This window comes from Pezoporus flaviventris, unplaced genomic scaffold (genome assembly GCF_033815535.1).
Source record: "Pezoporus flaviventris isolate CSIRO_AGI_PZ_B2104156 unplaced genomic scaffold, CSIRO_AGI_Pfla_v1 ptg000063l, whole genome shotgun sequence".
NCBI lineage: Eukaryota > Metazoa > Chordata > Aves > Psittaciformes > Psittacidae > Pezoporus > Pezoporus flaviventris.
Window position 1 is genome coordinate 1552755 of NW_026892611.1, and position 15250 is coordinate 1568004.

General features: G+C 46.4%; 1 protein-coding gene across 4 annotated transcripts in view; it reads left to right on the forward strand.

Annotated features, from left to right (window-relative positions):
- The window catches only part of ACACA (acetyl-CoA carboxylase alpha), a 113123-nt gene that overhangs the window by 39915 nt on the left and 57958 nt on the right, over positions 1–15250 (forward strand). For 2 of the 4 annotated variants that reach the window (XM_061470003.1, XM_061470002.1), the window contains 7 exons: positions 387–500; positions 1154–1243; positions 1695–1813; positions 9034–9057; positions 11296–11439; positions 12036–12132; positions 13439–13546. In XM_061470003.1, the coding sequence (XP_061325987.1) occupies positions 387–500; positions 1154–1243; positions 1695–1813; positions 9034–9057; positions 11296–11439; positions 12036–12132; positions 13439–13546 (696 nt within the window). Of the gene's footprint in view, positions 1–386; positions 501–1153; positions 1244–1694; positions 1814–2216; positions 6930–9033; positions 9058–11295; positions 11440–12035; positions 12133–13438; positions 13547–15250 lie in introns of those variants that run through there. The other 2 variants (XM_061470001.1, XM_061470004.1) reach the window with 2 other exon arrangements.

The following is a 15250-nucleotide window of genomic DNA, read 5'->3' on the forward strand; positions in this document are numbered from 1 at the left end:
ACCAGTGTGTCCTGGTGCCTGTGCAGAAGCAGGCTCTGGTGCTGCTCCCTGCAGCTGCTGCCTGCCAGCTCTGCTTTCCAATTAACAGCCGGTCAGGCAATCCCCAGGACTGCAGCTCTGCAGTGCTAAATCACATGCACTGATGGAACTTGATTGAAGCTGTTCCTTTGCTCCATGGGGAACTGCCAATAATACAAACGGAGCAGATACACAAATGAGGCTGGGGAGGGGAGAGAGTTTGCAGCATCACCCAGGTGCCACAGAATTCACAGGAGAAACCAGCCGCCTCTGCTGGGATGGAGCAGGCTGGTGCTGCTCTGGAGGTAACAGCTGATGGCTCAGCATCACTCCTTCCACTGACATCCCCTGTGTGTGCTCTTCACCAGGTTCTCATTGCTTCCCACTTGCCCTCCTACGAGCTGCGTCACAACCAGGTGGAGTCCATCTTCCTGTCTGCTATTGACATGTACGGACACCAGTTCTGCATTGAGAACCTGCAGGTATCTACCAAATTTCTCTCCTTGTTTCCCTGCTTTCTCCTCTCTGATCTCCATGTTTTGTATTAAATCTCACCTGTAGTACCAAGGTCCTTGTGGCTTTAAATTGTATTGTTCTGGTTTGTAGCTTCCCTCTCATATTTGTTTTCATCCCTACGCTGATACCAGAATGATCTCATCACAGTCTACAACCTCCTCGAGGAGGGCAGCAGAGGGAGAGGTGCTGGTCTCTTTCTGGGGACCAGCAATAGGACACAAGGCAATGGGATGAATCTGCATCAGGGGAAGTTCAGATTGGACATGAGGGAAGGATTCTTTACTGAGAGTATGGTTGGTCCCTGGAACAGGCTCCCCAGGGAAGCAGTCGTGGTGCCAAGCCTGTGGGAGATCCGTGTCCGGATGATGCTCTTAGTCACATGGTTTAGTTTTAGGTAGCACGAGCAGGGAGTTGGATTCGATCCTTCTGGGTCCCTTCCAACTTGAGATATTCCATGCTTTAATATAAAAAGGTCATAATCCTTGATGTGCAACAGGAAAAGCACAGAAATGAGAACTCGTCAGGCTTCATTTGGGGTGTGTTTGCTTTTTTTGCCTGACCCCATTTGGGAGACGGGCAGTTCCCTCTTAAAACTCATGCCTAATGTGGTCTCTTCTAGAAACTCATTTTGTCCGAGACATCCATCTTTGATGTGCTTCCCAACTTCTTCTACCACAGTAACCAGGTGGTAAGGATGGCAGCTTTGGAGGTAAGCCTATTGCCATTGAGAAAACCAAGTATCATTATTTTCTGTTATGGGGTGTTTTTTTTTGAGCACAGGATTAGAAGAGCTGCCGGTTGCATGGAAGCTGGCATACTTGGAGCCTGGCATTTAGCAACATTAATATTAATAACTTGAATCTGGAACTTCATTCACTTATCTTCTTTGCTTGAAGAATCAGATGGTTGAAAGGGTTGAAAATGAAGCTGCTGTCAGAGAATGTGGTCAGCCTCTACCCTGTTCTTGGTTGCATCCTGCAAGACTGGCCTTCCTCAAAGGATAACTTTAAATTCTAGTGAATTAAGAGTTCTATTGAGATATATCTGGGGGGCTATCTGCTTCGGTTTTACTATTTTTAAGTCTCTGGTGTATTATTTGTCTCTTTGTCTCTGTCTGCTTCCTTACCCCAGGTAAGCTGATGGTGTTTCTCTCTAACTAGGTGTACGTTCGAAGGGCATATATTGCCTATGAGTTAAACAGCGTCCAGCATCGCCAGCTGAAGGACAACACTTGTGTGGTGGAGTTCCAGTTCATGCTGCCCACCTCCCACCCAAACAGGTCAGATCACGTCTGCAGGCGCCTTTGGAGCGGCAGGTTTAGGGGGGGGCACATCCGATCTTAGCAAAGGAAGCTTGCAACAAAATTGGTGGAGAAAGGGAGAGTCCCAGTGCCTCAAATAAGCACAAACTACTTAAGATAAACCCCTGCATTACCCAGTGCCTTCTCCTGAGCTATTTCAAACCTCAGGAGCTGTGGGGGTTAGGTTCTGCAGTTTGGATTCATTTGCATACAATAGTTTCCATGTATTTTCTGATGAAGTTCAGCTTCTGTAGGCAGTTTCCTCTAGAAGTTTAGTTCTAGCTGAATCCCAAGCCTTCCAAAAGATACAATTCCAGGCAGAATAATCAGTTACTTGGAATTTCAATAAAGAACAGTCAAACATCCTCTGTCCCTTCTGCAGCACTCCCCTGCCAGCCCTTTGTATCTGTTTGGGATTGGCTCTACTTTCAAACCTGGCTTTACTGGATAAGGTGAAACCTTTTCTAGCATGTGTTTTTCTTCTTTTGGAGCCCAAGATGCATGTGTGAATGGGTTGAAATGGAAGTGCTGGAGCTGACATACTGTGGCTTTCAGCCAGTGTTTATCAGATGTATTTCTTACGTCTGCAACCAAAAGCATCAACTGTTGGCTGCTCCATCTTACAGAAGCAGGGTCGCATCTCCGACTGTGTGCTAAGATCATTTAAAAACCCCACCAAACACAAAACCCCAAACCACTTGGTTCTCAGAACCCCTTCAGCACTGCCAGCTGAGTCAGTTCCCGTGTTCTTTCGCTTGCAGGAGGAGCTCGGGGGTATTTTAGCCGCTGTTCTCTTTCTGGCGCAGTGAGTCTCGGTGGCCGCCGGGTGCCACTGTTGGGCTGTGCTGGTTTGCCTGGAGGGCACCGGCTCTATTTTTCTCCTTTGTTTCCAAACATCTTTTTCCTCCTTTTATTTTTGGTGGGGCTGAGCAATGGGGTCCAGTCTCGCTTCATTGAGAACCCATCAGTACATTTTATGAGATGGTTTTCAGAATCTGGTTTGCTAGAAATGAATGACTGTCCTCAACAAGCAGCACAAACCACTCCCGATACAAATGGGACATGCATTTGGTCTCATCTGGTTCCTACATTTCTAGAATATTTGTAAATAATTGCATACTATTTTTAGTATCCCTTTATAATGCTCCCCACCCCCAGCCCTCCTCTTCTTTCTCCATTTCTTCCCTCTGCTGGTCTCAGTTACCTCTGTTGCTTGGGGTTTATCTGGCCTGCCCGTGCTGCCCATGGCTCTATTACTGCCACAAGCTTAATTGGACAAGGTCAGCTGGAAGAGAACTGTTTCCTGCTTGGGGAACTGCTGCTTTGTCCTGAAATCTCCTTTCCCCTTTGTGCTGTATTCGCTGGGGCAATGTTCTGCCGCTCAGTTCTGCTGCTCAGCCATCAGCACTGCTGATGGCTGACTGAAAGCGCATTGCGGTCCTTGTGCAGAGGCCAGCAGGCTTGGGGACAAAGCCACTGCTTGCACAGGCAAGCCCTTAGAGTTCAGTCCCTTGGAGTTGCACCTCAGTCTGTTAGCAATGAATTTGGCTCCTGTTGCTTGATGCAGCTTCTTGCAGTGTGCACCAGCTTGTGCAGCTATTGTGTGCCCGGGGGCTGAAGCACAGCCCGGAGCAGGATACCTGGGGCTTAAGTTAGCTATGTGTGTGGAGGTTTAAGCTGGGTATAAAGGCAGACCTTGTGCTAAGCCCAAGATACAGAAATCTCAAAACTGATATTGTCTTGATGAAGTCTTCTTTGTTGTTTTTGACCATGGTCTACGTCCATCGTTTGTTTTTCTGTATCTTGTGTAGCACCAGCTTTTAGACTGAAAAGCTAAAAATGCATTCCAAGGAAAACCCCAAAAGGCAAAGTATCCCAGCTGACCAAGCAAAAGGTCCCTTGAGGCTTTGAGGTTGCGTTCTGGTCAGCCAGAGAACATTAATTTGGAGCTGGTGTTACTAAGCTCCATCGCATTAGTATGATGCCACGTGGTTCTCAGCACTTTATCAGGTATTTTTAAGCCCTGGTCCCTTTTGTGTCTGATTTCCGTGAACATTCAAGGGCCCAAATGTTACTGGAGCAAATATTCATGTACAGAAAACTGCAAACTGGTAATGGTTACTATATTTAAATTCTTTGGTATTTAACCCAGCCATGTCTTTACTTAATTGTAGCAGCAACAGTCACAGTCACTACTTCTGATCTGACTAATCACAGCCAGCCACTCAGGCTTTGTATTTCTGGCCACTGAACAATTGCCATCAACTACCCACAGGAAAGCTTTAGAGAGGAAAGAAAAACTATTAAATCTGCTAACAAAGTCATAGAAATTCAACCTGCTCCTGGTGGGTTTTGTGGGCAGAAACTGTTTTGGGTATTATTTGTTTAAATTAATAGAAAACATCCTGTTGTAAGAATCCCCACTGATCCCAATTGCAAGGGTAAGACATAGGGAGAAAAACTGCTTATAATTGAAACCATAGAGGGCTTTCCAGCTCAAACCCAGCATCCTTATTGCCCAGTACAAGGCAGATGAGGAGCGCAGTGTAACCATCTGGTGCCTTTTTCAGTAAATGGAGTTTGCCAGCCCTCTCCAAGTAGAGGGCGTTGCAGTAATCCCATCTGGAGGAGGCGAGATGAGAGTGTCCACGGGATGCTGATGGCTGCATGCTGCAGCAGGGTACTGCAGACAAATGCTCATGTGCAGAGCCCCTTGCATTTGGTTAACCTGCCTCTTTCAGTCATCTAGAGTCCTGGTGAGAAAAGATGGGAGAAAGAAATGAGCCCTGTTCTGAGCTGTTCTTTGCTTCCCTCTTGTTCAGACTGCCCTGCTGAGATGGGAAGCTAGTGGAATATTGACTGGTGTTTAGAGAGTTCAGCTTCCTTTGTGAGAATGGCAGGCCAGGTGACAGACACTGAAAGGCCTTTCTTAGGTGTTCAGTGCATGAAACAGTGCTTGCCTAATCTTAGCTTAAAATCTGTTCAAAGAAACATTGTGTGTCTAGGAGAGGGAATTATAGTGCTTTTTCAACAGGAGAAGGGCTTTTTCTAATAATCCCCTTTGCTTCTCCTGCTTTTGGAATAGCCCTTCTTCTGTCTGAAGCTGTAAGGTTTAAATTAAACTGGGACATTGTCTGCTGTAGCCAGCTTTTGGAGCCTGCTGCAGAATGGTGCTGCTGCCCTGCTCTTCCTGAAGCATCCCCTGTCTCCAGCTCATCGTGTCCCCCAGCCAGGATGTTCAGCTGTTCTCTTGCTCTCTCCTTCCCCAGTAGCAGATGTACTGGAGGATCAGAAGGGAAGACCTCAGAGGTAACCGTGTTCCCTCTGTCAGATGCCAAGACAATTGCTGGCAAGGGGACCTAGAGGTGCTGGGTGTACCTCTACTTTGGGGTGTGGCAATGATGCCTTCAGAATACACTGAGCCCCAGAGGAAACTGAAGTGTAACCCAGCCTGGTTTGCTCCCTCTGATGCCTTGGCCATGCCTTTCCAATCCATGCGTGTGCTGAGCCCACGCCTTCCTTTTGCCCCACATGCCACCCCTCTCTGCCACACTTGGCCTTGACATGTCCTGAGGGAATCCCTGAGTCAGGAGGTGCCATTGGAAGGTGGAAGTAAAGGAAGGTTTCCACAGTGCAGATTAAGACTTCAGGTGTTGATAACTGGCTTAGCTTTACCTTTGAAACTCGGTAACAAGCTGTCTGATGCCAGCTCACCCTCGTGTTTAGAGTTGGGAATACACACGACTTGGAAAACATGGACATACAGGCAAATGCCTTACTGCAACTTGCCTAGGCTGAATCCATTCTTGGGACTGCATCCTGCTCTCCGTGATGCTTCCAAGGGTGGAACTCAAGTCTAGTCTTCAGTTTCTTTGCATTTCCAAAGTTAACAGTATCAGTGTCTCAACTATCTTGTGCTTGGCTTTGCCCAGTATCTCCTCTTCCTGTGCTTGTGGATGTTTGTTGACGCCCTACTTGGACTTTGATGTTGCTGATTTCGAGGCTTAAGAGTGGTGCATGATCTCTCCTTTGCTGTCTCTTGATGTTTTATCATCTATGGAGTATTTTGGTTGTTCTTTTTTTGTCAGCCTCTTCCTTAGCTTATAGGTAGAAACTCATTCTGAAGGCTGAAAGCCAAGTGAATTATTGCTGTTTCCAAACAGAGCTTTTACAGAAGAATAAGAAAACAACACTTAGAGCAGGTTTATAGGTTCCCTCCCACTCTCATTTTACTATGATATACTCCTAAGATTTGAATTTCTGACAATATAGGAGTGTTTTCTGGGGACTAAAGGAGTTGTTAAAACAGCCTCTTGTATCAGTCCTTGGAATGCTGGTACTGAAGCAGCCGTGGCTGCTCCGGGCTCTGACTGCACTGCAGACCCAGCTGTACCACTCCGGTGTATCATTAGGTAGCCTGAGCTCCCCTCCTTATTGGGAAAGAGCGGCTGCTCTCAGGAGGGAGGGGGAAAGGCTTCCAGGACACCTGTAAATCCCTGCAGCTCCATGCTGAGGGTTGGATGTTAATTAGCCAGCAGGCAGCAGTAATGTGTTGCTGTTCCCTTGGCTTTGCCTGTTTCCAAAAGGGCAGAATCTTCCAGCAGAGCAAAGAAGGGGCTGTTGAAGGGGCAGCAAACTGAATGGAATGGCGATAATTTTATGCAAATTGGACTTGAGCAGCAGCTTCAGCTTGGCTGAATCACAGAGGGAGCAGAAGAATGAGGGAAGAAAAGAGGGAGAGGAAAAAAAACCACCCCATCAAAATGTATGGTTTGAGGCATGTTTCACAGCCTTCTGTTTAGATCCTTCTGCAGAAATGAAGAAACAGAAGAGGAATGCCACTGGTCAGAGTCAGTGGAATTGCTCTTTCTCCTGTGGTACTGCTGTTAATAACTACAAGTGGGTTATGCAGCCGACCTCTGCTGATTCCGCTTTGCTGCCTCATTTCAAAAGCTCTGCCCGGTGCTGGCACTGGCTCTCACAGCTTGCTCTCACCAGCGGTGCTTTGCATGCCTTGCCATCATTCCATAGGGGAGTGCTCCTGCTGGAAAAGAAATAAATAAAGGGAAGAAAGGGAGAGGCAAGGGGAAACAAATCCCCATTCATCCCGGGGGTGCAGGGGGAGCCAAGGGCGTTTTGGCTTGCTTGAGCAGAAGGAGGCATTGTAACAGTAGAGTGTGTGTTGGTGAGGAGCAGATTCCCGGTGAGATCAGCTTCCCTGGTCAAGAAGAGAGTTCAAATGAGACAAGAGAGAAGGGCTGGGGCTGGTGTGGTGGGAAGGTTTCTGCTCCTGTCACCAGCTACATGGAGTTGGCTGTGGAGGATGGTGCCTTTACACAGCTCCCAGCCCCTTGGTGCTGCCCAGGGCTGAGCAGCGTGGCTGGTAGCTGGTGCTTTATGTCGAGGTGCAAGGGTGTAGTAGCCCAGTGAACTGCAGTGCCCTTTCACAAGGCCTGCTTGCACTGCAGATACCAAACCTCTGCTCTTAGCATGTGGTGGTGACAAGTGACAGTGCAGCTCCTGTTATGAGAAGCCCTCTGCAGCTACCTTGACCTGTAGATAGAGAGCCAGCCCCACAGTGTGCAGCTTGGAGACTACTCCATTCCATTCTGACATCCCCAGGCACTGGGTCTTCTGTTTTCCTCATTGCAATTACTGCCATAGTCTCTTCAGCTCCGTACTGAGCGGCTGGAGTTCCTGGAGCAGGGCAACAGGGAGCCCTTTCTGAGATGGAAAGGAACATTTGTTATGCTGGGGCTCTTTTCCTGTCTGTTTCTGAAAGCATCTCAGGGAGCACTGCACAAGTGTACCCAGTGTAGGAACTGCCAGGCCTCTCCAGACCGTTTTTCCCACCTGAAATAGATCACATGCAGCTTTCCCACTATTTGCCAAGCTAAACAATAGCCCAAAAGGAAGTCTCACACCCCCACCCTGAGGCCCCATGGCCCCTTTGGGTCCTACCCACAGGCTCAGTGTCTCTCCCCACTGCCTCCAAACAACATTAAATACTATTTACCATTGAACAGATAGGTCTTTAGGTCATTTTGTGCTTTCTCCTGTATGGCTTAAGGGGATCACAGGAACTTTTCATGCCTCTACCAGTAATGCACCAAACACACAACCTTGCAGTGACAAAACCAGCTTGAGAACAGGGGTATTTAGCAGCCTTAACCTGGGAATACCCTGTCAGTGAGTACTGAAACTTCATGGCCACTAACTTGGGGTCTTGCCTATGGACAAGGATGTTAAGAAAGTCTGTGGTTTGATCTCCTACAGGTTTCTATAGGGAAGGGGAGGGTGAATGTCCAGTTACATGCTCCCTGAAGCTTCGCTTTCCATCTTGCCGTGTTTGCTGATCTCTTTGTGCAAGCATCCTTATGCATGGTTTTGTTTCAGCTTAGTCTTTACCATTTTGAATGTCAGATCACAGCTGTTTCTACATCTTGCATGGAGCAATATGCAGCCCTGTGCTTTCATGAACGTAGCATGAGCAGTTCTTCACACACGCTGGTGTGAAGATGTGCCCCTCAGCTCTCTTCTGCCTCACGTGCATCGCTAAGCTCTGGTCTGCATGCAAATATGAGAAGAGGTGGACTGGCATGAAATACTCTTATAAATAGCCTTAAGTTCTGCGTGTTCTTCTGGGTATTCAAAGCCTTGAAATGCTGAAAATGCCACGTGTTAAATGGTGTTTGTGCATGTATTTGCTTTGTGACTGCCTTGTTGTGGGAGCCAGTGCATGGCTGCTTAGTGGAGAGGTTTGGCAACGAGGATTTGCCTTGTTTTCCTGAACCTGCTGCAGTCTTCCTGTGTGATACAGTCACTTTTAGCATCTGTGCTGTTTGCCCTTCCATCAGGGAGTGTAAACTCCCTGCTCTGGTCTTGCTTGTGTGCACGCAAAGAGCTTGAGGTGGGTCTGATGCTGTAGAAATGCTGGTACCTTGCAAACGCAGCGTGGTTTCCTGGGGTATGTTACCTGCATGTATGCTCCTTCCCACGGCAGCCCTGCAGGCGAGGTCAGGTGGTGGGTGCCTTCTCATGGTCCAGGAAGTTGAATCCTGCCCCGTTCCTGATGGTTGACAAATTTGGGGTTAGTAAAAGTGTAAACTTGTTGCTGGTCTGCGGATCAGCTTGATGCTAGTTCTTGATGATGGCTGTCACTAACCAATCGGTAACTAACTGTGGTTGTTTGATTACAGAGGGAACATCCCCACGCTAAACAGGTATGGTACTTGTCATCTTTTAACATTTGAAAAGACAGACTAGAAAGAAGTAGCCTAATACTTAATGTTTTCACTTGTTTCGTTTTAGTGCCCTTACCTTTACTTGGGAAGCTTTCAAACATGACTCTTCTTTTTCCTTCCCTTTTGCTCTCCCTTTGTCTAAAACATGTTTTCAGCTTTTCTCTCCCCTTTAAAAAAACCTTTGCATGCAGCAGCCGTTGTCACTAAATTTGCCAGGGCACTCAGCTCATCTGCAGTATGGTACACAGCAAACTGCCAGCAGGATGCTGCTTGTAGGGTCTGGCTTTCGGGACTGGATTCCAGCTGTTGCCCCTCTGGTAGGGTGTCACAGGGAACCAGGCAGTCACTCCTACCTGATACCTATCGCTACCCTAGTTTCTTGTAACTAGCTTCAAGGCTCTTCCACCTCCTTCCCACCATAGATGAATCTACATCTCAAACAGCTGACAGCATGTTTTGTTGTGTTTTGGACACTAATTTTTCCTCCTGTGTCTCAGTTGAAAAGTATTTCTTGTTTTAAATAATACATGAAAAATGTCTGCTGTCTCTTTGTTTAGTTACTGTTCTGTGGTAGTTTTTTGTAGTGGTTGTAAGAAATGTACACCAAGGCATGTCCTGAAAAATATTTCTCTTTCCAAACGTGAATACCTATTATTTATTGCTGCTTACAAGCCTATTTAGGGAAAAATAGTAAAAATAGGTTTGGAAGTCTCCTGGCTCTTAATCAGAAATAAATTACAGGAACATAGAGTGACTTTAAGCATGGAGAGCTATTAATCAAACTGCTGATGTTTTAGACTCTTTAACAATGTGCTTAGGACCAGATCACAGTGGTTTTCTGTGTGTGGAGAGGAAGAAGTCTTAGTAAAGCTGGTAAGTAGCAGCATCAGCAGCCTCCAGTCCCCATCCCCTTCTGCCTCCTGTTGTGGCACCAGTTGGGGAGGACAGAAGCTGAGCTCCATTAGTGCCTTCCTAAGCTCTGGGGAGAGCAAAGCAAGCACGAGTGCACTGTTCTGTGTTGCAGAGCCCTGCCGTGTGCCAGTTCTGTGTTCCTCTCTCTTCAGAGCAGCCTTGAGGGTCTCAAGCATGTTGCAGGGAGCTTTGAAAGTGGGTTCCTCAGTGGATGAAGATGACTCTGTAGTCATGTTCAGAAATGAGAAACAGTTACTAAAGTGAACCAAACCCCAGTTTTTACAAGAGCTGAGTGATGTTCAGTATACTCAGGATCTTGCCCTCTGCCAGGAAGGAATGATGATCGTTAGGAAATGCTGCTTCTGCTTTAAATAGAAGTCTCTTACTCAGTGCCTTCCTCTGAGCTTGTGTAAATGTGTTGCAGTCCTCCTCACTTATGTAAGGGATTGGTCCTGTATGAATGATGTGTGTGCTGTGGTGGACATCAGGCATGAGTATGACAGTAGTGAGTGTCTGGAGCTCTGTGTCCTGTGGCCAACTGCTTGTATTGAGCAGCTGCCACCTTTTAGCAATCAAACCTGACCTAAATAAATAAGGGGAGTTGCAATGTTTTTAAAGTATGGATTAAATGAACTGGAGGAGTGCATCTGGTGAGTAGTTAAAGTGGAAGGCACTGCAATAGGACTTTATTTAATGGCAATTCCAGTGTCAGACTATAAACCCCTCCATTTCTGGCATCAGGCTTTAGGGAGGACACTGTACCACACTGCATTTGAGGAGCAGAAATTATGCTGTGGCCAGAAAAATTGTGGAAGCAATAAGATGGCATGGGTACACTTGAACTTAATTGGTAAAAATTTACTAAACCTTTAAAATGCCAAAGCTTAGAATTATTGTTGTTTATCTCAGCGTTCCACCTGTAAAGCAAAATGTGCATACAGGAGGAAAACCACCTTCAGCTTTGCATAGCCAGAATTGACCTGCCATCGCAAGAAACTCCTTAGGGAATTCTGGTTGTAAAAGGTTATAACATCCTTTCCCAACTCCTTTAACTGTTCCTGTACACTGGGACAATGTCCAGGTAAGGGCATTGATGGCACCAACGCGTGCCAGCCCTGCAGGGGCTTTGTTGAAGGCAGCACTGCAGGTCTGACTTGCTGAAGAAGCTAACAAATGATGCAGCAGTTGTACTGGATAAACAGCCACGCTTCAAGTAGCCAGAGCATACGTGCACAGATCTTTATCCAGGGATGCCCTTCTCTCCCTTGTCTGTACTAACTGTTATCTTGTTGGATTGCCATTTAGAATGTCCTTCTCTTCCAACCTCAATCACTACGGGATGGTCCATGTAGCCAGCGTGAGTGATGTACTGCTGGATAACTCCTTCACCCCACCATGCCAGCGCATGGGTGGCATGGTCTCCTTCCGCACCTTCGAGGATTTTGTCAGGTACGTGGGGCAGGGTGAGGGTTGGGTGTGTTCCCACCTTCCTGGATGGGCCCAAATGGAACTGGAGAAAACCTTTGTCTTGTCTAGAGGCAGGTTTAAATGGGGCTGGAGCTTGTTAGCTAAGTTCTGGGATTTCAGGTGGAAGTTTGTTTGGATCCTTGAGATGGCAACGGAAAGCTTCAGACTGTTATAAGAGCAGTTTGCAACCAGAAGAATCAGCATCTTGAATCTCTGCTGATTGAAGATCATTTATAGATGTGCTGATTTCCTCTAACGCTCTTGTTCCCATGTATGTCGGTGGGAGGATGTGGGCCTTATGATTTCAATCTTGTAGGGGTGGCCAAAACCCACCCTGCAGAACCTTTAGCAGTTGTGAGGGCCCGCAACCACGAGATCTCTGACTAACGTTAGAAGATCCAGGCTCTGCTTTGTTTAGAGGGGTGGAGGAGGTATTGCCTCCTCATCTTCTGAGTTTGTCCTGCACAGGGAAGGAGTTCCTTTCTCTCCCTCCCCACTTTAGCGACATGATTTGTGGCTCTCAGTGCTGTGTGGGCTTGCAGCAGTGTGTTGACTAATACTCCTCTGGTGTATTTCAGAATCTTTGATGAAGTGATGGGTTGCTTCTGCGACTCTCCTCCCCAGAGCCCAACCTTCCCCGAAGCTGGCCATGCTTCCTTGTATGATGAAGACAAGGTACAGCAGTTTTTTCTCTGGAGGTTGCTCTCAGCCTGGAAAGCGAAGGCGTGCAGAACGCCGCAGTGACTGCAGGCTAGATACTTTTCACTGGTTCGAGTGCTGGAAGCAGGAGTTAAGAGCTTTATGTATTTATGTATGTGATTCGTTTGCTTGTTCCACAGCAGGTGATTCAAAGTAGGTGGCCATTTTGTGACTCTGTTCTAAAACTACAACAAAATCTCTTGCTTCCCATGTAATTCTAGTTTGTAGCTTTTAACATCAGCACAATTACAGGATCCACAGCAGCGTAACTGAGAGTTTAGACCCACAATTAAGTGCATCGGGAAATTGAACTGCATATTCAACTACCTTTACCTTAAGTCTGACTTACTTTGTGCCTTCCACCCTTCCTAGTCACGTTACCTTCAGATTCTTCCCTCTGTTCTACCTCTCAGCACTGTTTTGAGGAGGAAAAGATGAGAGGAACCCCTCGGTTTTTGCATTAATGTGGAGTACAGGGGCAGAGGGAGCAGATGGTTCATAGTCCTTAGTAACAGAAGACCAATTTCCCTCAGAGACACAGGTAGCTGCTCCACTGCTCTGTCCTGCCCCCCAACAGCAGGAAACTCTGTGGGAATGCAGTCTGTGTCCAGAACAGGGCTTGGTTTTAAACTGATCCATTAATCTTGATGTGCATGAGTACTGTAGCCTTGTTCCACAATATTACCACCAGCTTTAATGCCCTCAGATCTCTCTTTACCTCCCCCTCACCTCACCAAGGATAACTTCCTTTTCATACTCAGTTTTTCACAGTTAACCACAGGCTCTTGAATGCTGAATTTGACATTTCTCAAAGCTCTAATGTAATTTGTGCTTCCACATTACTGCATTTTGGTGGAGATCTGAAAACACACATTGTTTTGCTCCTACACTTTGAATTCACTTAATTTCATCACCTCTCTTGATGCCACAGTCCTCTAAAGTCCTGCCTGTGCTGTGTCTTGTAAAGAAACTACCTGACCCTACATTCCTTCTGCATCCAAGTGCACCACACTCGGGTTAGCCAAGTCAGATGTGACCATCAGAATTGGATTCTCTAAGTGAAGCTCCTGTTGTGGGCATTAACTCTTATGCCTGTGAAACTTCACATTTGTAAGGCTGCTTGATCAATGATTTCCCTCATGGTTTTCCTTGGTGCGCAGCATGTTCTGCTGAGGCCATTTCCCCATGAGCATCTGTATGTTAGAGTTGTGTTTAGGGATCTGCTTTGAGAACTCCTTGTTAGTGACTGTTTTCTGATGGGGAATGTTTCTTTCGATTGCAGGCTGCCCGTGAGGAGCCCATTCACATTCTCAATGTTGCCATTAAAACAGACAGTGACGTGGATGATGATGGGCTGGCAGCCATGTTCAGAGAGTTCACACAAAGCAAGGTAAGTCACCTGCATCCTCTCCCTGGAACTGTGTCGTTGTGCAGGACGGTTCTGTTTGCTTTGGGAAACAAATAAATGCAACAGTTACATCCTTCATTTATCCTATCAAAAGCCTTACTGCTGCTTTGGATGTAGCTGCACCTTTCTGAAGCCTCTGGGCCATTGTTTCTCTTTGCAGTGTGTTCTAATCCATCAGGTCAGGATTTCTGCCCTTTAATTTTTGGTAGGATAAAAGGCCTTTAAGGTTTTAAATGCATCAGGTGAATCTTGATCTGTCTTCAGATGCTCTGCAAAAATGTCCTGCATCCCTCTCCATGGTGACACAGTTGTTTAAAGGCATGGGAAGTGACATTAAAATGGTCTGTATTTGCTGTATTACAATAGTCTTAATGCACTTAAAGTTTGTTCTCTGTGGTGTTGGCATCCTGGAGCATCTAGTAGGATATTTCTGGCTCAAGGTGGAATTGATATGGTCTGTTCTGTGCCTCTTCCATAAGCATGGGCCACACTGCTGCATCAGTGGTACCTGCAAGCAGTGTGCGAGGACTGAGCGAGTAGCTTCTAAAATGGGGCTGGAATCCACATGGTTTCAGCAGTTCCCTGTCTCTTTAAGGAAGGAATATACCCAAATATTAAAATTAAAACTAGTTCTGCTTTTCATCTGCTTGATCATGCTCCAGGCGTTTTATGGGAGGGGATAAAAGGAAAGAGAGAGGGGGGAAAAAGAATTCCAAACCACATTAAACTATCAAATAGGTTGATCCAAATTGTCCAAATAATCTTCTAGTCCCAGCATGTTGTGTGTGGTTTTTTTAATAGAAATTAGGATCATATACTTGTAAATGACTTGTGGAGGAGATTGAGGCAGTCAGTGTAAATGGAGTTTCTCCAGGTGCTGATGGCTAATCGCTCTGTAATAGCTGTGGACTTGCTGTGAGACCCACATTATTACGATGTAATCAGAATCCTGTTGCTATGCTGTTATTGTCTGCCACTTGTGGAATTTTAAAAGCAATAACAATTTTTGCTTTTTAAATCATGGCATTATTAAAGTTATTTTCTTCCTCTTGCCATGAATATAGTCACTGATGCTCATTTTCAAAGGGCTTAACCTTAGTAAAACATTTCACTCTGTGCTGAAAGGGGTTGTTTTGTTCCTGCTCTGCCTCAGTTGTTTCTTTTTTGTTCTTCCTTTTTTCCATTGCTGTTGCTTTTAAATTGGAAAAAGGAGGAGAAAGGCAGAAGTTTTAGGAGCAGAATTATGAGATCTTAACACTTCAAAAGAGCAGTGATGTGGCAAATACTGACGGCAGCGCTCATTTGAAACTTGGCTTAGTGGAATGTGAGAAAGAAGCAACCAGAATGGATGTTCTCTAATCTACTTGAACCCCCTCCCCAAACGAATAACACCTTTCACTTCTCACCTTTGCAATGTTGACACATCTGGCCTGGGTTGGCTGTGTGCTTGTTGTGCCAAACTCAAGTATGTGCTGCCTCCTTCCTTGGGTTAGCTCCTTTAAACCTCATTCCCCGTTGTTTTCGGTCTCTGCTGGGCTCCCTTCGCAAAGGGATCGTTGCAAAGAAAAGGCCAACTTCCTTTGGCAAAGGAGCAAGAGCGTTTCCTGCAAGGCTTGGCTGCGACTCTTCTGCTGTACTTGTTAGCGCGGCTCAGCTGGAATGCCGTGTTCCCGTGATTCGGTTACT